This window comes from Mesoplodon bidens (assembly GCF_964165515.1).
Source record: "Mesoplodon bidens genome assembly, chromosome: 12".
Taxonomy (NCBI): Eukaryota; Metazoa; Chordata; class Mammalia; order Artiodactyla; family Ziphiidae; genus Mesoplodon; species Mesoplodon bidens.
The window spans coordinates 78,296,437-78,321,268 of NC_138168.1; the positions used below are offsets into that span (position 1 = coordinate 78,296,437).

General features: G+C 45.7%; 1 protein-coding gene across 3 annotated transcripts in view; it reads right to left on the reverse strand.

Moving 5' to 3' along the window:
- Nucleotides 1-21,161, reverse strand: part of LRP11 (LDL receptor related protein 11) — a 63,178-nt gene extending 42,017 nt beyond the window's left edge. For all 3 annotated transcript variants that reach the window (XR_014017221.1, XM_081251146.1, XM_081251145.1), the window contains exons 1-3: nucleotides 20,419-21,161; nucleotides 14,598-14,755; nucleotides 965-1,106 (exon numbers count right to left, since the gene is read on the reverse strand). Coding sequence is in view for 2 of the 3 variants with exons in the window: in XM_081251146.1 (XP_081107272.1) it covers nucleotides 965-1,106; nucleotides 14,598-14,755; nucleotides 20,419-21,052 (934 nt within the window). In the remaining variant the exon portion in view is untranslated. The remainder of the gene's footprint in view (nucleotides 1-964; nucleotides 1,107-14,597; nucleotides 14,756-20,418) is intronic.
- Between the last annotated feature and the right edge of the window lie 3,671 nt (nucleotides 21,162-24,832).

The following is a 24,832-nucleotide window of genomic DNA, read 5'->3' on the forward strand; positions in this document are numbered from 1 at the left end:
ATTATATATATGTCGAGCTATGTTATTAACGTATCTGTGCATCTGTGTAAAGTGTCCATGACAGTTTTTAAATAGTCCTTTTAAATTGACACATGCACTGCATATATTTTAATTTGTTTTAAATGTACTCCTTGGCGGGGCTTCCCTGGTGGCGGAGTGGTTGAGAGTCTGCCTGCCGATGCAGGGGACACGGGTTCGTGTCCCGGTCTGGGAAGATCCCATGTGCCACGGAGCGGCTGGGCCTGTGAGCCATGGCTGCTGAGCCTGCGTGTCCGGAGCCTGTTCTCCACAACGGGAGAGGCCACAACAGTGAGAGGCCCGCATACCGCAAAAAAAAAAAAAAATGTACTCCTTGGCTGCAGTCTTTGAACATACATATCAAATAGACCACCCTCCTTTAAACAAGATCCTCTCCTGGAAAAGCCAGATGTCTTTTACGAAACTGAGTCATGGAAAGATGGAGCATCTCTCGGGTCCCGTGGCTCACACAGCCTACTCTCATCCCCTGGAGTGTGGAATGCTCCCCCGCCCCAATTCAGCAGTGTCACTTAGTCCAAAATACAATGCAGCCTTTTTTTTTTTTTTTGCCATACGTGGTCCTCTCACCGTTGTGGCCTCTCCCGTTGCGGAGCACAGGCTCTGGACGCGCAGGCTCAGCAGCCATGGCTCACGGGCCCAGCCGCTCCGCGGCATGTGGGATCTTCCCGGACCGGGGCACGAACCCGTGTCCCCTGCATCGGCAGGCGGACTCTCAACCACTGCGCCACCAGGGAAGCCCAATGCAGCCTATTTTTACAATCATATTTTTAGTAAAGATTTTCCCATTCAACAACAGCCAAAATAAAAAGAAGGGGCCCCTGTAATGCACAGTCAGAATATAAAATGCCAATTTAATACCGCCCTTCCATCGATAACCTGGTTTCTGTTGGCCACTGTGAATGTGAGGGAGGGACTTTCTTGTCACCTCCTGTGGAGAAGGCTGCGGGAAGCACGGTCACCGAGACGTTGTCAGAGCTCCTCTGTCCAGCAGTGTCCAACACCGTCAGCTGAAAGGTGTATGTCCCTTCCTGTAGGTGGGACAGCTTCAGGGTTCCGGACTGAGGCACCTGATACCCAAACAGGAAACATCATATTTAGTTAAGAACCTGAGGCACAGAGTCCAGCATCATCCTGAACTGGAAATCAATGTCATCCTTGAAGCAGTCCCATGACCCACTTCTCCACTCCTGGTCCAAGGTTGCAGAATACTAATCACACACAGTTCTGGCAGATTGGTCAGAAGACTTGAGCTCCAGTGGGATTGGGGCCTGACACCCCCTTTCTCCTGGAAACTTCCCCTCCCACGCCCATCTACATGGTTGCATTGGAAGGGTCAGTTATGACCTCTCCTATGGCCACAGGGGTGCTAGGCTGAGTGGAGCCTCTGGCTCATAGTCGGCCAGGCTGTGCGAGGTGGCAGCTATGCGACAGGTGACACCACTGTTTATCGCTTCTTGGGACTTAGACAGGAATGCCTGGGAACACGGGAGATGACGACCACACTGGAGCGTGCTGACGTGAAGCCCCGCAGCCCTGAGCAGGGTGGTGTGAGAGGGAAGCTCTGTCTTCTGTCCCAGCTGGTCTGCCAGAACATAGACCTAAGACTGCCGAAGGCCAGCAGCCTTGGGGTGCGCTGACCTGGGTGTATGAGAGGAGAGGGTAGATTGTAGGACTGAGTCAGAGCAGGGATTTAAGGTGGGTGCGACAGGGGGATGCTGAGTGTGGCCATAGGAGTGAGGCTGAGATGAAGTTAATGGAGGTTTTAAGAGACCAGGGAAGCCTTGAGGCTGGAGGCTGGCGGGGGGGGGGGGGCATCCACACAAGACACGTCCTCACCCAGGCCCCCGTCATATCTCTGGGAAGGCTAGTGAGGTACTGGGCTTCTGGGTGTCAACACTCAGCATGCCAGTGTCAAACTAAACCTCTGCGGGCCGGGCCTTCCCTGGGAAGCCTCTTTCCAATGCTGGGGCTGGAAGGACAGAGCATCCCTCATCTAAGGGGCCAGTCCCTCCACCTGGGCTTTGGATGCCTCTCTAGCCTTCCTAGGTACCTCTTCTCTGATGCAGGAAACACCGTATCCAGATCCAGAGCATGGTAATCACCTTCAACATCTTGGGTGCACTCAAATTTAGGTCTTTTCAAATTAAGTATCCCCTCCCTGGCGCCTTTTTTTTTTTTTTTTTTTTGGCAGTTGGTTGATGATCCTTATTAAATGGCCACTCTGGTCGTCCTTATTCACTTGGCAGAATTAATTTGGTTCCCAATGAGTCAAATTTCCACCTGGCCCTCGTGGGGCAAAAGTACTCTAACAAGTATAGCCAAGGTGTGTAGAAGTTTGTCTCAAAAACTTTTTAAGATAAATAGAGTTTGAAAAATCTGCTTATAGGGGAAGGATAGCTCTGTCAGATTTTGCGGCTCATTTATCCATGGGTGTAATGACGCTCAACTGTCTCGATGGGAAAGCTCTGAGAGCTGCTGGATTTGGACACGAAGAGAAAAGGGAGATGCTGACAACTGCTGACAGAGAATGGATCTTGCCCGAAGGGCTTCCGAAGAGGGCTTTGCGTTCGGCACCAGTCCACATCTGCAGGCCTTGCCTCTATGAGCAGAAACTAAGTACAGTAACTTAATACCAAGGTCTTTGTTTGAGGCTTACTTTGACAACTGAGAAAGGCAATAAGATCCTATTAATCTCCTGTGAAATTTCTTCTACAAAAGGCTCCCCTCCCCTTCTTCTGCAGTAATTTGTTTAAAGCTTTTGCTGTTTCACCTTAAGTCTCCCAGAGCCAGTGAGAAAAGGAAGTAAACACTTTGATTTTTGGATTTCATCATTTCAAGATATTTTTTTCCCTCTGTGTTTTTATTTCCTGGATGCAGAAAACTCTTTCAGGTTTTGAAGCCATAAGAGATAAAACATTAATCTGATTTGATTTTTTAATCCCTTTCATAACACAGCCTGGCATGTCCTTTTTTCTTTTTTTTAAATTGAGGTATAGTTGATTTACAATTTCAGGTTAAGTTTCAGGTGTACAACATAGTGACTCAAACAATTTTTAAAGGTTATACTCCACTTATAGTTATTATAAAATGTTGGGTATATTCCCTGTGCTGTACCATATATCCTTGTAGCTTATTTATTTCAAACATAGTGATTTGTACTTTTAATTCCCTGGCCCTTTTTAGTTTAGTTATTTGGCTAACAAAGGCTATCTTTCCTCAAAATCAGATATTAGAATATATAGAACTGTAAGATGGGCGTTTTCCCTTCAAGCACCCAGGTCATCTTTTTGGACATCTCCTCACATTTATATGACACTGGCAAGGATTTAAAGTATTTTACAAACATTTCCCAAGTGTCAGGATAAAAAATACATATACACACACACACACATAAATGTATATGTAACATACCCAATTTGTAACTTGGAGAGAGATATTACCTTTAATAAAACAAAGAGCTTCTGATCTCTGCCCAAGATCTCCTGTTCAGTGGTAACAGAGCCTTTGATGGCTGGCCTCTGGCTAAATCAATGTATAACTCACTCTGCTATTCTGGCTCAACTGCACCTCCCTAAAATAGTAATTTAGTGGCGAGGAATACACGTTTTGGTTTATTTATATACCACACACACACATACATACATGATTATTATATATACTGAGTTACAAAATGAGTACTACCTGTCTATTCCCCTACCCCCATCATTGCTTCTAAAGTATATAAGGCATTGGGCATATGTCAGTTACAAAGTGGTGACAAGATAATGTGGTACAAAATATTTCAGTAAGAAACTCCATTGAAGCAATGAACCCAAACGCATTCTAGCCTTCTGCCTCGTGTCAACTAATCCAATTTGCAAAACCGGATGAGAGCTCTACAGTGGTTTGAAGGCCATTACGATCCTTGTTATAATCCAATGCCATCTCCCTGCACACATACAGAGAGTGAAGGAGACACACAGGGCAGCTGTCCTGATCAGCAGAGGCCAGAACATAAACTGGCACCACAACTGTCTAGATACTTCAGGTGAACATGCTTAGGTTCTGTTCTTCAGTTATATGTTCCTTTTTCTGTTTACTTTTCATCATGAATATGACCCAAAATTCCATTAAAAAGAAGCAAAATGAATTCAACTGTCTGTAATTTCCTAGTTATATATGCTCAAATGAATGGAGTTAGACCATAGTCACAAAAAACTCTGGTGTACCCATCTTTCCCAGTTGTGCAGGAAGGTGATTTTAAGAGCGTTTCCTCAGGAGTTGGGGATTTCTCTTATCCTCACCAGAGGAGGATCATTCTCAAAAGAACAGAACCAAAAAGGCAGTAATTAAGACAGAATTACATTGCTTATCTTGAGGTTTCAGGAATCAAAGGGAGAAATATTTTTGGACTGGGGCTTTTCTCCTACTTCTCAAATTCTCTCAAAATGTGTTATGTAAATAGTGCTCCACTTATAAAACTAGGAAGATCCCACATGCCGCGGGGTGGCTGGGCCCGTGAGCCATGGCCGCTGAGCCTGCGCATCCGGACGGAGCCTGTGCTCCGCAACGGGAGTGGCCACAACAGTGAGAGGCCCGCGTACCGCAAAAAAAAAAAAAAAATAATAGAATACTGATTTTCATGGTCCTAGGCTACTGTAATCAGAGGATATTCATTGAACTTGAAAGCCCTCACACATGTTCAAAATGTTTGCACTACAGAATATGGATCTTTTCAATCCGAAATTTTCACGTCAATATAATTATGAGTCCTATTGTCAAAATATTAAGAGTACAGAGACATGTACCACAGGGCTCGCACCTGCAAAGTCTTCTCTGATGTCCCTCAGCCAGATTATAATCTCTCCCTCCCCCTGAATTCCAGGGGCACTTTATCTACATTCTCTTTTGGCCTTGCCACCTTCTATTTGGTGTTATCGTTATTTAGGGGCACATCTAATCTCCTCAGTGGGAGGCAGCTCCCTGAGGGCAAAATACCCTACAAACTCTTCACAAGGGCCTTACTCCCTTGCTCCTTGCCAGTAGAAGGCTCTCATAATTTTTGTTTGTTTGTTTATATACAAGTGAGTAAGTTTATTCTTACTGTAGTTCAGTTAAACTATTGGTCAAAGAGACCCCACAAATAGTTTACATCCCAAGATGGTTAGAATTAGCTATAATAGTTACCTATCCACGAGTGCTCATTCTGTGCTGTGCAATGTGCTAAGCACTTTATTTGCATTTTCCCATTTTAACCCCCAGTGGAACACTCTCAGGTAGTATTATTTTCTTCACAATTGAGGAAGCTGAGGCTCAAAGAATGAAGTAATTTTCCCAAGTTCACCCCACGAGGGAATTGGCAAAACTGGGTTTGAACCCAGGTCATATGATTCCAAATTCCATGCTCGTAGCCACTGTAGAATTCTACCTCCGAGTTAGCAGAGCTCTAGGTCTTCCAGGTCCTTATTCCAAGAATCATCTCCTAGAAAGCACTGAGTCACAGCTTATACACAAACCAGCTAGCTGTTGTGGTCTGAAAAAGCAAGATAACTTCCTCATACACGTAAAGTCCTTTAAAACCTCTAAAAGCGCTTCTCCCGCCCACATCCCCACCCTACTACCCACCCCCAAATAGAAGTGCCAGGACCTTTGAAGGGACAGTGACAGGAAGTCAGGTTTAAACCCAAGGGGACCTGAAAGCCCAGATTGACTGCAGATTCCTGTGATGCTGGAAGCCTACTGTGCTATAAATTTATTGTCTGGGAAGCTGAGTGTTTCTGAACAGGAAAAAGACTTCAAAGCTTCTGTTGCTATTGGAATAGAGCTTTCACAAATTCTCAGTTTACCCAGATTTACTTTTCATGAGGTACGTACTTTTTTTCCCAGGGAGATTATTTTTCATCATTTCCTTATAAGTAGTTTTCTTAAAGAAAAAAAATGCAGTTAAACATTCAAGGCCCTGAGCTACTGCGTAAAAGGAACTCATGCTTAAAGGGCAGTCTACATCAAGGCTCACGGTTAATTCTGAAACACAACTGGTATGAATCATTCATCTTTTATGCTCTCATGTGTCTTCCTGCTTAATTGGAGCAGTAAGTCCTAGGCTTTGCTGTTGGTTTTTTTTTCCTGACTAATAACACCCTTTATTCTTTTTTTATACTTTTCTTTTAAAATTATTTTTACTTATTTATTTATTTGGCTGCATTGGGTCTTCGTTGTGGTGTGCGGGCTTCTCATTGTGGTGGCTTCTCTTGTTGAGGAGCACGTGCTCTAGGCGCACGGGCTTTAGTAGTTGTGGCACGTGGGCTCAGTAGTTGTGGCTCGCGGGCTCTAGAGCGCAGGCTCAGTAGTTGCAGCACACTGGCTTAGTTGCTCCGCAGCATGTGGGATCTTACCGGACCACGGCTCGAACCCGCGTCCCCTGCACTGGTAGGCGGATTCTTAACCACTGCACCACCAGGGAAGTCCACACCCTTCATTCTTGAAGATACAAAAAAATACTTAAGGCCATAACGGAATATTCATTCATATGCACCAACTTTTTTTTGTTTTTCCAAAATAAATTTATTTATTTGTTTTTGGCCGCACTGGGTCTTCGTTGCGGCGTGTGGGCTTCTCATTGCGGTGGCTTCTCTTGTTTTGGAGCATGGCCTCTAGGTGCGCTGGCTTCAGTAGTTGTGGTGCACGGGCTTAGTTGCTCCGTGGCATGTGGGATCTTCCCAGACCAGGGCTCGAACCCACGTCCCCTGCATTGGCAGGCAGATTCTTAACCACTGCGCCACCAAGGAAGCCCCATATGCACCAACTTAACCCCAGATATTACTCAGGAAATTTGCAGCCTTGATAATCTTCTGTGTCTCAAAAATGTTCTGTGGGCTGCCATAACTTTTTGTCCTTTATTCAAAGCTTCAGGTGAATAAAATAACTGACGGGCAGTGACGTAGGTGGAAGTTTGCAGAGGTTTCGATCCGTTTTGGTGCCCTGGGGTGTGGTGTCGTTTTGCTTCTCCCTCTCTCCTTCTGCTCTCAACTCCAGGAAAAACTAGACCCTCTGGTTTTTCAGTGTCAAAAAAATACATGTTTTTAAAAAGTCCTTTTTTGACTCAGACCAGACTCTGAAGGGTTTCCTCTGTAGGCACTGGAGGAGTGAGGTTTTGTTCCCTATTAAAGGCCTTCTGGGCACTGGTGAGCACATGGAATAAGTATTTGGGGTTTGGGGTTCCTTGGGAGAATCTTTAAGAGAACATTACTCAGGCACCAACATAGCCCGCCTGGGTGCAAGACGAGGCTACCAGGGACCTCATGGACACCATCAAAGGAAAGATGATCTCAGAATAAATTGAATGACAACGCACTTTTTTTTTTTTTTGCGGTACGCGGGCCTCTCACTGTTGTGGCCTCTCCCGTTGCGGAGCACAGGCTCCGGACGCGCAGGCTCAGCGGCCATGGCTCACGGGCCCAGCCGCTCCGCGGCATGTGGGATCCTCCCGGACCAGGGCACGAACCCGTGTCCCCTGCATTGGCAGGCGAACTCTCAACCACTGCGCCACCAGGGAAGCCCTGATAACGTGCTTTTTTACTGTTTACTATGTGCTGCTCACTGTTCCAGGGGTCTTATTTGCATTACCTCCTTTTATCTCAGTAATAACACCTTGAGAGGAGGGCTTTGGTTATTCCCATCTTGCACAGAGGAAGTGGTGAAGCGAGGATTAAAAAACCAAAGCAGGGCTTCCCTGGTGGTGCAGTGGTTCAGAATCTGCCTGCCAATGCAGGGGACACGGGTTCAAGCCCTGGTCTGGGAAGATCCCACATGCCGCGGAGCAATTAAGCCCGTGCGCCACAACTACTGAGCCTGCGCTCTAGAGCCCGCGAGCCACAACTACTGAAGCCCACGTGCCACAACGACTGAAGCCTGCGCGCCTAGAGCCTGTAGTCCACAACAAGAGAAGCCACCACAATGAGAAGCCCACGCACCGCAATGAAGAGTAGCCTCCACTAGCCACAACCAGGGAAAAGCCTGTGCGCAGCAACGAAGACCCAGTGCAGCCAGAAACAATAACTAAATTATATAAAATAATAAAATAAATAAATTTTAAAAAAAACAAAGCAAAGTAGAAGCTGTGCTAGAAGTATTACCTATTTGATCTCTTTCATTGACTGTTAAACTGACTCACTGAGGGAGGAAGGAAATAGTTGAAATGTGATACGAAGCTTTCTCAGTTACTTATTTATCATTTTTCTTTCTTTTTAAAATTTACAAACAGTCTACACCCTCTCTCCTCCACCCCACCCCATGGCCTCGAATATCTAGGATAAATTTTATTGAAGGGATTTACATTTTGTTTTCATGAAGACTAGATATTGTCCAATAGCCGAGAAAAGATAATAGGTGATATGTGTCTAGGATCTCCCTTGATGAGATGCAAAGTAATTGTTAGACTACACTTAGCAGCTCTTCCTAACATCAGTATGAGGCCAGAGTGTGGAAAAATGTTGTCCTGCCCACCTTGCTAGGAAGGATGATAAAAATTTGAGGCTTAAAAGGGCACTTTTTGAAAGGTTAGCAAAATAGTCAATCACTTTTAAAAAAGGAACCAGTCAACTTAGCAAGTATTATTAGAAACCTAGTGAGTACAAAGTATAGTTCTAGGCTTTAGGAGAGAAAGGGAAAAAATATCAAGAAAGGAAGAAAGAAAGAAGAGAGGGAGGAGGAAGGAAAGAAGGAAGAGAGGAACGAGAGGAGGGAAAGGGGTGGGGGGAGAAATCCTGACAGCATCCCAGACAACTGAAATCCCTTTTACACCCATCACTCAGTCCCCCGCTGAAAATAAGTCTAAAGAAATCCTTCATAATCCTTATAAATTCTGCTGTGATATTATAGATTTTACATATATCTTTGACCTGTTATCAACAATCGTAGGTGAAAAACAGGAGACAGATGCAGTTAGCCTTTAATCTTCAAAGATCACCGCAGGTTCTCTGGTACTTTATGTATTGGTTAAACAACCAGGCTGGGGGCTTCCCTGGTGGCGCAGTGGTTGGGAGTCCGCCTGCCGATGCAGGGGACATGGGTTCGTGCCCCGATCCGCGAAGATCCCACATGCCACGGAGCGGCTGGGCCCGTGAGCCATGGCCGCTGAGCCTGCGCGTCTGGAGCCTGTGCTCCGCAACGGGAGAGGCCACAACAACCAGGCTGCCTTGAAAATCCTGCTTACTAAATTTTTATAAAGTCTTTCAGTACGTTTTTTAATCATCTCCTTAATGTATATGATTCTTTCATTTTGTGGGCATTTTCAGTATTGACCCAAATTATATCCAGGGAAACTGACTGAGGAGGAGTGAATGACAAAACATCTCCTACGTAAGACAGAAGGCAGTTTGAAATTCAACATTTATTTTGCGTTCTCTTTCCCTATGACAGAAAGCCAATATTCTTCTTTCTATTTATGTTCCTTGCCCAGAAAACCTTTTCTCTAAGGCTCAGTTTTTGTTTTCTAATTTTTTTTTTTTTGCGGTACGCGGGCCTCTCACTGTTGTGGCCTCTCCCGTTGTGGAGCACAGGCTCCGGACGTGCAGGCTCAGCGGCCATGGCTCACGGGCCCAGCGCTCCGTGGCATGTGGGATCTTCCCGGACTGGGGCACGAACCCATGTGCCCTGCATCGGCAAGCGGACTCTCAACCACTGCACCACCAGGGAAGCCCTAAGGTTCACTTTTAAAACACTATGTTAATGAGTTGAAGGTGGTCTAAAAAGGAGACTAACTGGGAGATGAAATATAGACCATCCAGCCTCATGGAACTTGGGTTTTATCAATAAGGACCCATGTTTCTGTTTGCTCAAGACAGTCTCAGTTTATCTCTGTGGTCCTGGTGTAATTATTAATACCACCTCCTTTCACTCCCAAACATGTTTCAGTGTGGCTGATAATACACCTATCTGTTTTTAAAAATTAAGTGTGTACAGCAGGCACACCAATGTGGAACTGGTTTTAAGTTAATCATGAAGTTATTGGTGTAAACAATATCCATCCTTTAGTAAGCTTCCATTACACATGGTATTCTAAAACAGTTTAGTTAAATTTTCCACATCTCATGAATGGAAATCAATCTACAGATTTATGAATTTCAAATCTCCCTGAACGTCCTCATACTCTGTTATCATGTTCCTAAATGTCATATTTTACATTCTGACTTCAGATTTAAATGTATTATGTTATGAAACTCAGTGACATCTAATGGACTACCTGAAAAATGTGTCTTCTTACATTTAAGAATGTATTATAGATTAATACCCAGTTAAATAGATGTAGAATATCCTGTTAGAGGGCAGAAAATATATGACTTTAAAATCAGAACCTCTTGGGACTTCCCTGGTGGTCCAGTAGTTAGGACTCGGCGCTTTCACTGCGGAGGCCCCGGTTCAATCTCTGGCTGGGGAGCTAAGATGGAGCAAGCTGCTGGGTGTGGCCAAAAAGAAAAAAAAAAAAATCAGAACCTCTTGGTTCTGACCAATCATCTCTCTTATTCATTTTCTTCATAAATGAGGAAACCAAGTCAGAACATGAGCTTTCCCATATGTTTAGTCGATTTAAAGTGCTTGGTACTGGGACTTCCCTGGCGGTCCAGTGGTTAAGGCTCTGTGCTGCCAATGCAGGGAGTGCAGGTTCTGGGAACTAAGATCCCGCATGCCACGTGGCCAAAAAATTTAAAAAAAAGAAGTGCTTAGTACAGTACTGGACACACACTAGATGCTAAAAAAGGTTAGCAATTAATTTTATCATAATTAAGCTGGCAGCATAATTCCTCTTAGGGTGAGAACCTCATTGATTTTTGTTTTTTGAATACCTGAATGGGTCATTTGGATGTGAAAGGATAGTCCTACAACCTGGTCTTAAAGTATCCCAAAACAAAGGGAGGGCTGACTATTCTACCACCAAAGATGAGAGAAGGGGGTGAGGACCCTGCAGACAGTGGAGAAAAGGGGAGAGGGGAGGGGAGGGCTCAAGGAGGGGCTGGGATAGGCACTCAGCGGAAAGCCTGACCAGTGAGAGTTGAGTTAACTTTGGGGGCATTCGTGAATGTACACCATTATAAGACAGATGCAGTTTGATAGCAAATGACTCCTCTATTGCAGACTCTGTCACTTAGATGTTGGCTTTACAGCTTTAGGTCTATCTGCCATCGCCGTTATACACTTGGCTGGGGAATTAGTCTACACTTTCCTCTTTTTTTTTTTTCCCTCGGCCCCGCCGGTAGGCATGCAGGATCTTAGTTCCTCCGACCAAGGATCAAACTCGTGTCCCTGAAGTGGAAGTGCGGAGTCTTAACCACTGGACCACCAGGGAAGTCCCACACATTTTCCTCTTGATGGCATCATAGTCAGCCCTAAAAGTCTACAAGAAATGCCTAATCTTGTTACTTCTTTATAAATATCTTCAATAAATTAAATACTGAATCATCAGCATTATTATTTTTTTTTTCTTTTTTTTTGTGGTACGCGGGCCTCTCACCGTTGTGGCCTCTCCTGTTGTGGAGCACAGGCTCCAGACGCACAGGCTTAGTGGCCATGGCCCACGGGCCCAGCCGCTCCGCGGCATGTGGGATCCTCCCGGACCGGGGCACAAACCCGTGTCCCCTGCATCGACAGGCGGACTCTCAACCACTGCGCCACCAGGGAAGCCCATCAGCATTATTTGTATTCAGCATTTATATACATAATTCATTGTTTACAGAGTAAAGCCTTTAGTAGCAACTATGAAAAGCTAGATGATAATAGAGACAGATTTGCAGCTGCTTGAACAAATATATCCCACGAGTGCCAATTAATTAATAGTCAATGTCCACCTCAAGGGAACTCTCATAGCAGGCTGATCAATGGCTTGCCCATGCACCTTTCCTGATCAATCTTAGTTCTCAGATATTTCAGTAAAGATACATTAATTTTGCAGCTGACACAATGCACAGAAGAATAATAAATATGATGGATGACACTCAAAGTTCAAAATTATTTCTGTAAACCCAAACGCTGAGATATAAAAAGGGTAAACATAAAGTCTTGCACTCAGGTTCAGTAAATCAATTATACAAACACAGGATGGGGGAGGCCATCAGGACAGCAGGTCATGCAGAAAGATGAAGCAGGTCTTAGGTGATCCTGCTAATGGAAAACTCAACATGAACCTATGGTGTGAAGCAGCTACTAAGGTAGTTTATGTAAATGAATCTTCATTAATAGAAGTGAGACAATGTCTGGATCACAGGATGTAATAGTCTGTGTCAGGAAGAACCACGGTTTATGTATGGGTTTCCATTAGGGGTGTCAGATTTTAAGAAGGGCACGGACGAATCTGAGATAATCCAAAAAAGGCTGGATGGTGGACAGCCTAAAGATCAATTCATATGAGGAACATGTGAAAGAACTGAGAGTGTTTAGTTCTGAGAAGACCATCCCAAGTGGTGACACTCATTTAAAAAAGAAACAAACACTTTAATGGCTGATACTCAGAAAAATAGATGTGTTCAGTGCTTTTCCAAAAAGAAGATTCAACACCAGTACCAGCGCGTAGAAGTAACACCCCACTGGCCCAACAATTAGAGCTGATTAAAGATGTCACGCGACGTGATGTGAAATGGTGAGCTTTCATCTCTGGAAATACCAGGCAGAGGCTGGATGACCACTGGAAGGGATAGGAAAGCAGGAGCTCCTGTGTGCATAGGAGGCTGGGTAAGATGCTGATCGAGGGTCTGGTCCAGTTCTAAGACGGCCTAATCACTGGGTAAGGCAGTGTGTTTCAATCAGTCTTGAGGGACTAGCTGATCATTGTTCTTGTCTTTGTCCCAAGAAAACGGAAGTCAGTGCTTCCGCACAGAGGGAAGAGCCTGTGAAGACACAGGCAGGAGAAGACGGCCAACTACAAGCCAAGGAGGGAGGCCTGAGAAGAAACCAACCCCGCTGCCACCTTGATCTTGGACTTCTAGCCTCCAGAACTGTGAGAAATGTCTGTTGTTTAAGCCACCCAGTCGGTGGTACTTTGTTATGGCAGCCCTGGCAAACCAACACAGATTTTCCCCACCTCCTCTGACTGAAGTGATTTGGATGAAGTTTATCTGCCTAAGCCACGAAATACTACAAAGGGTCCTGCCAGGGTTAATAAAAAGCCACTTTCCTCACGACTCAAGACTCCCTGTGTTGATACAGCAATTCCACTTCCGGGTATTTATCCAAAGGAAACAAAAACACTAATTCGAAAAGATATATGCACTCCCATGTTCAATGCAGCCTTATTTACAATAGCCAAGATATGGCAACAACCTAAATGTCTATCAACGGATAAATGGATAAAGAAAATATGGTGTATAAAGAGAAGGAAATCTTGCCATGTGCAACAGCATGGATGGACCATGAGGGCATTATGCTAAGTGAAATTAGCCAGACGGAGAAAGACAAATACTGTGTGAGCTTATGCTTATCATAGAATCTAAGAAAACAAAAATATCCAAAAAATCAAGCTCGTAGGTACAGAGAACAGATTGGTGGTTGTCAGAGGCATGGGGTAAGGGACAGGTGAAAGAGGTCAAAAGTTACAAATTTCCAGTTATAAAATAAATAAGTCATGGGATATGATGGACAGCATGGTGATTACAGTTAATAACACTTTTGTATATTTGAAAGTTGCTAAGAGAGTAGATCTTAACAGTTCTCATCACAAGAAAAAAAAACTGTAATTCTGTGTGGTGACAGATGTTGACTAGACTTACGGTGGTGATCATTTCACCAGATATACATATATCAAGTCACTGTGCTATACGCCTGAAACTCATATAATATTACATGTCAATTGTATCTTAATTGTGTACAGGCAGCCACTGGGTAAGTGGCACATTCCCATCAGCAGCAATTCCAGCCCAGATAAGCCTGATGAAAATCAGTGAGGAGGGCTTGAATAGGAGCCCTTGACTCCAAACCCCACCTCACTTAATTAACTCAACTATCTCAGGCAGACCTAACGCGAGGTAAGATGGTTGCTTTCTGGATCATGTGAAGAATAAGTTCATTCTATTGTTATTTTCCTCTTTATACTCCTTTGTATTTTTCAAATTTTCTACTTGGATTTGAACTGCAGAAAGAAGACATAAAAAGTTTTTTTAAAGTAATCTGAGTCAACAAAACAAAGCATGAGTCTTTTTCCTTGAAGCATTTTTGTGTTCTGGAGAAGTCAACAAAAAAGCAGCAAGAACGAGGGTAAGCTTCACACCACATGGTCAGGGAATTCCCTGGTGGTCCAGTGGTTAGGACTCCATGCACTCACTGCCGAGGGCCCAGGTTCGACTCCTGGTTGGGGAACTAAGATCCCACAAGCCACGAGGCTCAGCCAAAAAAATAAATAAATAAATAAAAACACATGGTCAGGATCACTGTTAACTCAGTAGAAAAGTAAATTCATATAATATTTTTTCAACAATCATTTTTACGCTTTCTCCATTTTACACTTCTGCCAACTTACAGACATTTGGGGAACATAAGTAGAAAGACCACTGCACTGAAACATTAGTTTTCATTACAATTACGACATGAATTACCTTCATGTCCACTGACGGGTCACCCTGCAGCAGTGTCCACTCATACTGGACGATGGCGTGGTCGTCTGTGCTCTCACGGCCATCCAGAATCACTCCATCTGTGGGCAGATGCAAAACAACATCCTGCCCGGCCTTGCTAAGTGGAGGCTCGTCCTTTTCTGTGAAAGAAAATAAATACTTCACAAGACATATGTTCCCTATTTTTTTTCTAATTTATTGAGAGGTCACTTGTTTGCTAGAATAGATGTGGTCCAGCAAAGAACTGCCAAGAGGATGTATAGTAACTGAAAGTTATTTTCTTATTTTCATTGTAATGTAATAAATTAAGTTTGGAAAGTTAAGGCAAGTTCTTGGATTCACATAAAATAAAACTCACATAGAAATTTTCTGGAATTTTCACAGTTTCTAACTAGTTTTTATAAGAGAAGCCGGCACAGAGTTTGAGATATCCTAAAATAGCGAACGAGTATGTATTTACCTTTTGTTCTTCATGGTACTAAATTTAAGGCTCACAGTGTTCACTAAATATTAATACGTGACTGACAGCTGCCCCAGTGGTGACTGATAGAAGCCATTAGATATAGAAAATATTTCTAAGAGCAGAACTGTGAATATTTCAATGGATTTAAGCATCTTATTAGTAAGCTTACGCAAATGCACATATATTTTAAAGAAACTTAGTAATTTAGCTGGGAAAAAAACCCTACAGGTTTTTGTAATACATCTTTTTTGGCATCCACTATTTCCTTCCTCCTCCAGCTCCAAAACTTGGTCCGAATTGTGGCCTGGACTTCCTTAGCTTATTCTGAATGATGTTGCTAAGACATTGCTCTCTTTCTGTGCAGCCGAAGTTGCCTCCCAAGTAAACTTCTAAGGGCCAATCCAGACGTCCAGTGCCTGAGGTTTGGGGCTAGCAGCAATCCTATTAGCTTCTTATCAGGCAACAAAGGGTGGTTACTGCAGCTGGAAGGACTCTTCCGGAATGCTAACCTGATTGGGTCATTTCCTTGCTTCAGGGGATGTTCAGAGACCTACCTGACCTACCTGAGCAGCTCTATCTTCTCATCTATCGTTTCTCTCAACGCCCAGCAACAGAGGACATGAGGGGCTTGCAGGTCTTAGAGCTGTGGCTTTTCTGAATGAGAATGCTGCTGCGAGCCTCCAAGAGAGATGACTTTCTTTTTTCATGAGCTAGTTTACAAGGAATAAGCACACTTGCTATTGCCAAAGGGTACATGTGTCCACTGAGAAGGTGAGACCCATTTTTTCAGTCATTTAAAACAATGAGGACTAGCAACTGAATTAAATAAGCCACATAAGCAACCCCTGCCTTAGAAGACATTTGATCTGCTTTTTTCCACCTGAGCTAAGATCCAGTGCCTGTTGGCTTTATTCTGCTCCTCCCAGGTAAGGAGAGAGATGACAACTGCATAACTAATAGGCCCTTTTATAGTTTTATAGAGAATTTCCTTTGCTTCTGGAAGGTTCATCACTTTCCACACAATGTTTTACCACTTTATAATTCTGGAGCCTTTTTTTTTTTTTTTTTTTTTTTGTTGGCTGCACTGTGCAGCTCGTAGATCTTAGTTCCCTGACCAGGGATTGAACCCATGGCCTCTGCAGCAAAAGCACAGAGTCTTAACCACTGGACAGCCAGAGAAGTCCCATAATTCTGGAATCCTATAATTCAGCAGTAATACATTATAATTAACAGCTATTTGCTTTAAAATTTATGTTAAAATACCATTTTAAGTAAACAAACTAAAATACACCTATATGATATAAACAGCAGTGATACTAATAATATATTTTTACGCCCTCAAAGATTTTTTTTTAATGTTGCTTTTTTTTTTTGACCTTCCACTAAGGTTTCACACTCTCTTCTCTTTTCTTAATTTTTTAATTAAAAAGATTTTTTTTGGCTGCGTCATGCAGCATGCAGGACCTTAGTTCCCCGACCAGGGATTGAACCTGTGCCCCTGCAGTGGGAGTGTGGAATCCTGACCACTGGACTGCCAGTGAAGTCCTAGGCCCTTAAAGATTTAACCAAGAAAGATTTAAGATGGAAAACTCAGGTAAGCTCTGAAATATCCCACATATTATAAAACTAATTAATCCTGGCCCTCCTGGAAGAAAAAAATAATCGCGTTTAGTCATTTATTGATACTTTTCTTTAGGTAAGCTTAAAGATATGATTTATGAACACAGTGAAATCCTCATATCCTCTAAATTGGTCACTGTATTTGAAATAATAGACCTATATTTCCTCCTCAGTTCAAGTCCAGGCAAAGCTGGCTTAAGCCAGAAACAGGTCTTAAAAATAAACAAATGACGAGAGGAGGAAAGGAGTGGGCTATCATTCAAAAAATTTCACCTGCCGATGAGGAACAAGATTAAATGTAACTTGGAATTTTTGTTATAAAAATGTAACAAGCCAATGTTAAGTACTATGGAAACACTGATTTCTTTTGAAGACTAAGCACACTTGGTAAGATCCACAGAGGCGAAATAAAACTCATACCAACTTTGATGGAGCGTATCAAGGCGACATTTTATACAGAGAAGTATACCGTTAGCTATGCTGATTTACAACGCGCTGCTCTGACCAACGCCTTAATGGCAAGGAAGAGGTCTGGCATCTGGGTCTTCTGCGTGGGTACAAATGATACAGGCGAGGCTGAGGATATGGAAGTAGGGCCAGACTAAGGGAAGAGGCTTAGTTACTACAGGTCAAGGTTCATCTTGAGTTTTCTGTTGGCTTTTGTGGTCTTTTTTCTTCCATTGAGTGTTTTTCTTAATTGTAACACGTTAGGAAAAAATGATTCACAACCCCAATATGATTATCATCATTTCTGGTGTGTACTCTTTGTCTTTCTCCATCTGAGCTGCTGATAATGATAATTAATAGTTACCATTGGTTGGGTGATTTCTTTGTACCAGGCACCATGCTTAGTGTTTTGAGCCGTAAAGTCACTGAACTTTCACAAGTCTCTGAGGTAGTGTTGTCATCTGCATCATACTCATGAGGAAACTAGGGTCAGATTGGCTAACTTAGTTGCCTAAGACCACACAAGTGATAAATTTGTCAGTTCAGATGTCAGCCCAGATCTGTCAAACTGAAAGGCTCTGTCCTTCCCACTATACTTTGGGGGCACTGGATGTGTATTCTGGTTACAGTAAATACAAAGTTACATCCTGAATTTAACCTACTAATTTATTTTCTATTTTTGATATTTATTCATGTATCCTACCATTGCCTGTGTCACTACGTAAACTTCACAGTTGTCATTTTGATTCCCTAACCTCTACTACTGGACATTTTGTTACCAATTTTTTTCACCATCATAAATAATGCTATAATAAACTTTTTTGCTCATACTTTTTCTTTAGCATGGATCATTTTCCTTAAAAAATGCCACCTTTATAATTCACAAAGCATGTCCAGCCTTGATTGTCATGACAGCCCGGCTGGAGGGCAAGGCAAGCACTCAAGTCCTAAGGGGACGAACAGGGACCCTCATATAGAAGAGCTGGCTCTCAAACCCAGGTTTCAGGACCTCAAGTCCCCAGCCCTGACCTTGCACGCAACTGCAGGCAGATTCTGTCATTTCAACACACCTCTCTAAGCATCCTCCACTCCTTCGCACATTCTTCCATCATCCCCTGCAGCCACCCGGTCAGTCCCACCCTGGAAACCCAACCAAGGGCATCTCTGCTTCCAGGTGGCCCCATGCTGCTGGAGAAAAACATTCTAGCTGGCCCAGAACACAGCTCACAAGGCACAGCTCCACAACCTAGGTGCTATGAGACCCTCGGGCAGGTTACTTTCTCTCACCAAGCCTTCCAGTATGCTGAGGATTATGAAAGAACCTAGATTTGGGGTGCTGTGAGGACAGTGAGTTCACTTGTCTAAGGAGCTTGTTAACAGTGCTTCCCATCAAACAATAAACATCAGCAACAAACAGGGCTGATGGGCTCCGCTATAAATGTGTCCCATCCCACCTGGCCCTCCACCATTTCTTCATGATCTTCTTACTCACCTCAAATGCACCCCTAACAAATTCTCTGCCAGAGCTTCTCTAAACCATTTTCACGCTCCTTTAGCCTTAAACTACACATGTTCACAAGATTCAGAAAAACAAAAAACATTCAAGAAGGAAAAACTTAGTCTCAGAAGCACAGAGAACTTCAGGAGGTTAAGAACCTGGGCAGGGAAAACACAGGACATTTGGGTAGGGTAACGTTTGCCCTACCTGCAGACAGCTTCTTGGCGCCCTGGGCTAAGAAGCACCCTTCCATGTGTCCATACTACTGGAGATCCAAAGAACTGTGAGCAAGGCAGTTCTTTTCCAGAATAAGGACCAAGCCCAGTGGTCATCTGTGTGTACCTCTGAACATCTACAAAACTGAATTCCTAGACACACTTGCCCCAGGGAAGGGAAGGCCAAAAAAAAAAAAAAAACAAAGTAGAAGAAAAAATGATTCAGAAACTTCTATAGTAAAGTTTCTTTCTCCCATGGGCATATTCTTTCCTTGTTTAATTTCCTTTGGGTTTCCCCTGGCTTATAAGAAAGCTCTCCTTGGCAATGTTGGTTTCTTCCAGATGTGCAGTGAGAAAAAGGGAAAGGGATTTTGTTTCTTTGCTGCTGGGATCTTTGAGTCCCTGCTTGGGCAGAGGACGGATGTGTGTGTAACACCCATGGGCGGTCTCAGAGATGCTGGTGAGGGTCCAGGTGAAAGTGCCTCCTGCCTCCACTTCAGGGAGAAAACTTTGGGGTCCTTCCCAGTGTCTGCCTCAAGGCTGAGCAGTTGCAGGGTGACCTTTGATGTTTATTCCTCTGGAGGTGGGAAGGGAGGTGGGCCATTGTGGACACAGATTTCCAGACCCTTGTCGTTGGACCTGAAGGTCATGAAGACTCCAGAAGCTACGCCCCTCTAATCTGCTATGGTTTCACTCTTGTGTTATCATAAAGCAAACAGCAACAGAGTGCAATCAAACACACGGAGCTGACCACAGGTAGGCCCAATCAAGGTTTTATTCCCTCAGGGAACTTAATCTCCAACTGCTACATTTTTTTTTTTTTTTTTGCCCCGTTTGGGTCTTCTCATTCTGAGCATTCCCAGAAAGTAAAACCATCAAACGAAAAGCATCATTTTTAGCTCCTTTTCAAAAGAGAGGTGCCTTAAACTTTGTTTTCAACAAACCAAGTCCCTTCTTTTCCCTCTTTAAAAAAGAGAACCATAGTTCATGGGAATCAGTTGGACCCACTTCAAAATAACCTGACACATTTCTCTTCCTATTTTTATCTGATGAAAGCAGCTTTAGGTGGAATCATGAATCCTGAGAGCCAAGCTAGGAAATAAGGGCGCGCTATGAGCAATCCGGCAGCTAATTAGATTTTGCTCTTGTAATTACCTGACACAAACCACGCCTTCCTCATAAGAACCTCTGAGATTAAAACAGACTTTTTTCCCCCTGAACTTTTCTCCTCCATTAAATCGAATTTCTGTGAATCCTTTCAGATAAGCATTCCTCCCTAAGCTTAGAAAAATTCCACAAGCAGCCCATCGTGCCCGCTTCTGCTCAATCTACTGGGCTTTCTCAGAAACCATCCCTAGGATGGGAAATCAAAGCCACTCTTCTGGATGCCCGCAACTAAGTTACGTTAACTTGGATCGACGGTGTTTCATTTCTGACTTGACTGAGAAGGGCCCAGCGGCCCTGCCTAGGCGGGTCTCCCAGATGCAGCCACCAACAGGTGCAAGGGCAGCGACAGCAGGACCCAAGCGGCCCGGCCCCGGCCTCCAGGGGCGTGCTTACCCGGCCGCTGCGAGGCCCGGGCGGTGGCCGGGGCGCCAGCTTCCAGGCCTTTCTGCTCGCCCTCTGGGGCGCGGCTGAGGCTGTAGCTGCTGTAGCCGCGGTGCAGTGCGAACTTGCAGACGCTGCGGCCGCGCGCCGTGCAGTTGAAGAGGTAGCAGCCGAGCGCAGCGGCCCGGGGCGCGGGCCGGCGGGGCAGCTCCACCACGGCCACGGAGCAGCGCGGCTCAACGCAGCAGGCCTCCAGGCACTGCCGCCAGTCCCGCACGGCAGCCGGCGCGCTCAGGAAGCTGGCGCCGGCCGCGATGGAGTCCTTGGTGCGGATGATGGCGTCCGGCATGGCGCTGTAGCCGCCGCCGCCGCCGCCTGGGCAGCCTTCCTGGGGGCCGCCGCCCGCGCGCAGTTCCAGCTCCAGCACCTCCTGCGGCCGTTCCTGCTGCAGCTGCCGGCGGAACTCCTCCAGCAGCTGCTCCACTCCCGAGAGCTGCGCGTGCAGCTCGGACAGCGGCGCGGAGGGCGACCCCACCGCGCGGCCGCTGGGCAGCCACAAGCACAGCAGCAGCAGCCAGCGCAGCGCCGGGAGCCGTGGCGACCGCCTGAGCCCGGAGCCCTTGCTCTCCCGGGCGGCGGAGGCCATGGCGATCGGCGGCGGAGGCAGCGAGCCGAGGCGGGGCCGCACAGAGCGAGGGAGGCGGAGGAGCGCGGGCCCTGTGGCCCTCCTGAGCCGCCGCAGCGGGCGCTAGGCCCCAGCGCCTCACAGCCTGGCCTCCCCGGGGCCCAGCTGCGCCCCCGAGACCGCGGGCGCTCTGTCACCGACGGGCGCCGCAGCAGCTGGAGGCATTGCCGGCCCGGCCCGGCCCCGCTCCTCGTCCTTTCCCGGGGCTTCTGGGCGCCCCGGCGACTCTCTGCCCCGAGCCGTCGCGAGCTCCCCGAGGACGAGGCGGCCTGGATGAGGATCACCAGCCGGGGATGAAAAGCGGCCGCGGGGGGCGGGGCGCATCAAGCCCCGCCCAGGCCCGCACCGCCCGGCCCTCCCTTCGCTCGCAGGGACCCCGCCCACGCCCGCCTGTTTTGCAGACCCGGAAAGTAGCCTGGTAGGAGGGTAGCGGCCCCTGAGCTATGCTCTGCGCCCGGGCCCCTCCGCATCTGCGCGGGGCTCGTGTCCAAGCGCGCCAGGCTTTATTAACCAGCCAGACCTGCTCAGTTGTCAGCTCAAAGGGGTACGGACACCTGGGGAAAAGGGGAGGAGGGGTCTCCACAAATCGGTGTGACCTCAGGGCCGGCTCTAGCGAAGGGACATGCTCAACTGGGGAACCACCAGGCACCACGTTCAGTCTTTCACCTCCGGCGCCCCTGTTTCCATCTTAGGTCCCCAAAATGCACTTGGGTAACAGAAGGCGGGCAGTGCTGTGGGAAAATACACAACTAATAGTCCCATTCACTCAGTTTTCCACAAACTTAACTAGAAATCTGAACACAGTCGCTTATGGGGACCTGATGAGTTCACTCTACAGCGTGAGCAGAGGCCTTCAGCTGAGATCTTGTAAGATCTAGAGGAATCGTGTTTTACGTGACTTAATAAGGTATACGAAAACGTCCAGTCCAGGGAAGGCTGCACCTGAGAGTTATAGCTACCCGTGAGCAGCTTCTGCATCTTGTTTGTTTCTGAGTCCGTTTCTATTGACTCATTTTCCTCACGATTATGAATCACATTTCCTTCTTTTTAGCGCATCCAGAATTTTTTTTTCAGAAACTTGAACATTGTGAATTTTACATTTAAAAATGTCTGTACTTTGTAGGAGGGTAAGAATAAATAACTGGATTGGAAAATAGCAGTTTCTCCTATACCTTTTATTTTCACAGATGACATTTAGGAACCCATTGTTTTCAGGTCCAGAACAGAGTAGGAGGTGAAATTAGAAGGTAAACATAGAAAAAAAGAAAAAAAAATTAACCTAGTATTTCTTGCCATTCCACAAAAAGGAGAAATTTTAAAGTTTTTGTGGGTGTGTATTTGAGTGATTCTGAGGCTGACAAAAAAATGATCTCTTAGCCCTAAAGGCTGTGTCTGGGGTGCAGCGCTTCAGGCTGCAGGTCCTTCCACTGTGAGACGTTTACCCCACACTGACTACAGCCACTTCCAGATGCCCTGGAAGTCATGTAAATTCCATTTTTGCTTAGACCTCAGAGCTTGAGAAAGCTTGTTATGAGGAGAAATTTTCACATATGATGAGAATGGTCCCAGAAGGTATCATCAAACCTTCTAAAAACTGATTACTATAATTATTATTAAAAAAACATGTATGATGCTATAATATTAACTAACGATTGTATATGATCTCCCAGTTTGCAAACACTTCCATACACATGATATCACGCAGCCTTCACAAAGCTGTTAGATGGACAGGTGACCTCACTCCTGTCTTAGGGACAGTGAAGGAGAGTCAGCACCGAGTGAGACGGACCTCACCTGCTCCACGGGGGGAGTACGAGGGGGAGGAGGACGGGACCGCATTGCTCAGGGGCATCATGTCCAAGCCCTTCAAGCTCCAAGAAAGTTTCCCCAGCTTGCTAACTTCACAGACCTTTTGAGAAAAGTGGAAATGTGGTGTTTTTTTTTTTTTTTTTTACCGTTAAGAGTGGTAATTTCTGGGGTGCGAGATGGGAGCAGTGGAGCGTTCACTTTCTTACTTTTAAGACTTTATATCGGTTGAATTTTTTACCATGATGTGATAAAGGAAATCATGTGTCTCTAAATGCTAATTCTTTCTCCTTTCAGTTTTTTGGAAATAGAATACCTTTGATTTGAAAGCCTAAACGTCAAAACATTATGAATGGACAGAAAACTTTTTCTGTGAGGATACAAATGTCAGGACTGTGATCTGAATAGATGGAGATGTGTCTCTGTTTTATAAGATCATTAAGGGTACAAGTTCAACAAATTGAGATTTGCACACTATATGTCAATTTACTGAAGGTTGGAACGAGATCATCATCCTAGTGACTCTTAAATGCTTTACAGGCAATAAGTAAGTTAAACTCGTGTGTGTAAAATCCTTACAAGGGCATCTGACACGTGGGAGATGCTCAATAAATGATAATTATTATTATTATTTCTTGTCCCACCTTTTAATTTTACAGGAAAAAAACCAGGCCCCACAGAAATAAGGGAGTTTCCACAAGATTAGAAGATGTGCAACCAGCTGAAGCCTGTCTCCTACAACCTGCCAGTCCAGCAGTCATTACACTAAGATTCCTCCCCATCCTCACCCACTTCCTTCACAACATCTGCTCTGCCCGCATCCCTGGAGGGGCAGCCCCAGCTTCCAGGTGACCCAGCCTGTCCACTGCTGATGGAACTGTGATGAACACCTGGCCCGGGCCCAGCCATCGACCCTCTCTCCCAGGAACACAGAACATAGAACCGAGGAACAGTGGAATCAGTGAGGGAAGTGGAGCTGGGAAGCCAGGTGGGAGCCACACAGTCCTGTGAGGGGCGATGGAGCAGAGAAGCCGCTCAGCAGAGGGGGCACAGGGAGCAGGCAGGAGGGGCCCACAGAGCACGGGTTACACGCAGCGCCAAGAGAGCGAGCAAGTGAAGGCAGGGGCTGCCTGACAACTTTCTAGGCCCAGCGGCTCCCCTGGGCGCCTCCCTGGCCTCCTCCTTGGATGCTCTGCGCGGGCTTGTATTTTTTGCAGCTGAGTGATGGAGGGCTGTCCTGGTAAAATCTCTGTGGATTGCAAACAACAGAAACCCATTTCACAGTGCCATGAGGAAAAAGGGCCACAGTGCTTTGGCACGTGAGACGTGTCACTCACGGGCAGGGCAGGAAGAGCAGCCGGGCCAGACGGAGGGCCTGGACCCAAGGGCGGAGGCCCTCAGCCCAGAGCAGCTGGTCCCCAGGTGCCACTTCTTCCTTTCGAGCCAGGTGGTCTCGCATCTCCACCCCTCTGGTCACAGGATCCTGTTTCTCTCGGGGCCTGGCGTTTTCTGCCCTCCATGTGTGAAGCCTGACATTACCTCACCTCAATTTCCGGCAACGCACAGAAACTGAGCCCATGGACTGTCAGGCTCGGGAGAGATTCTGATGAGTCCAGCTGGGTCCTGTGTCCCCCGGGTGCTGTTACTAAGGTGCAGAGGTCATGAGGTACAAGCATGGCTGTGAGCACGGCCCCCCTCCCCTCCCCCATGGAGGGCCGAATGAGAGAAAGGGAGTGACGGGGAGCAGGGGGGCGGCCCCAGAAGTTATCTTCTACTTGACTAAGGCAACGCCTAGTGTTTGCCTCAACACTTCTATTCACTTTTATTGCAAATTTAAGAGACACTTTAAAAAGGGCTGTGCTTGGATGCCAAGTAAATGTTCTGAGTTCTGCACAAACACTGATCATTGAGTTACCACACCCTCACACACTGTGT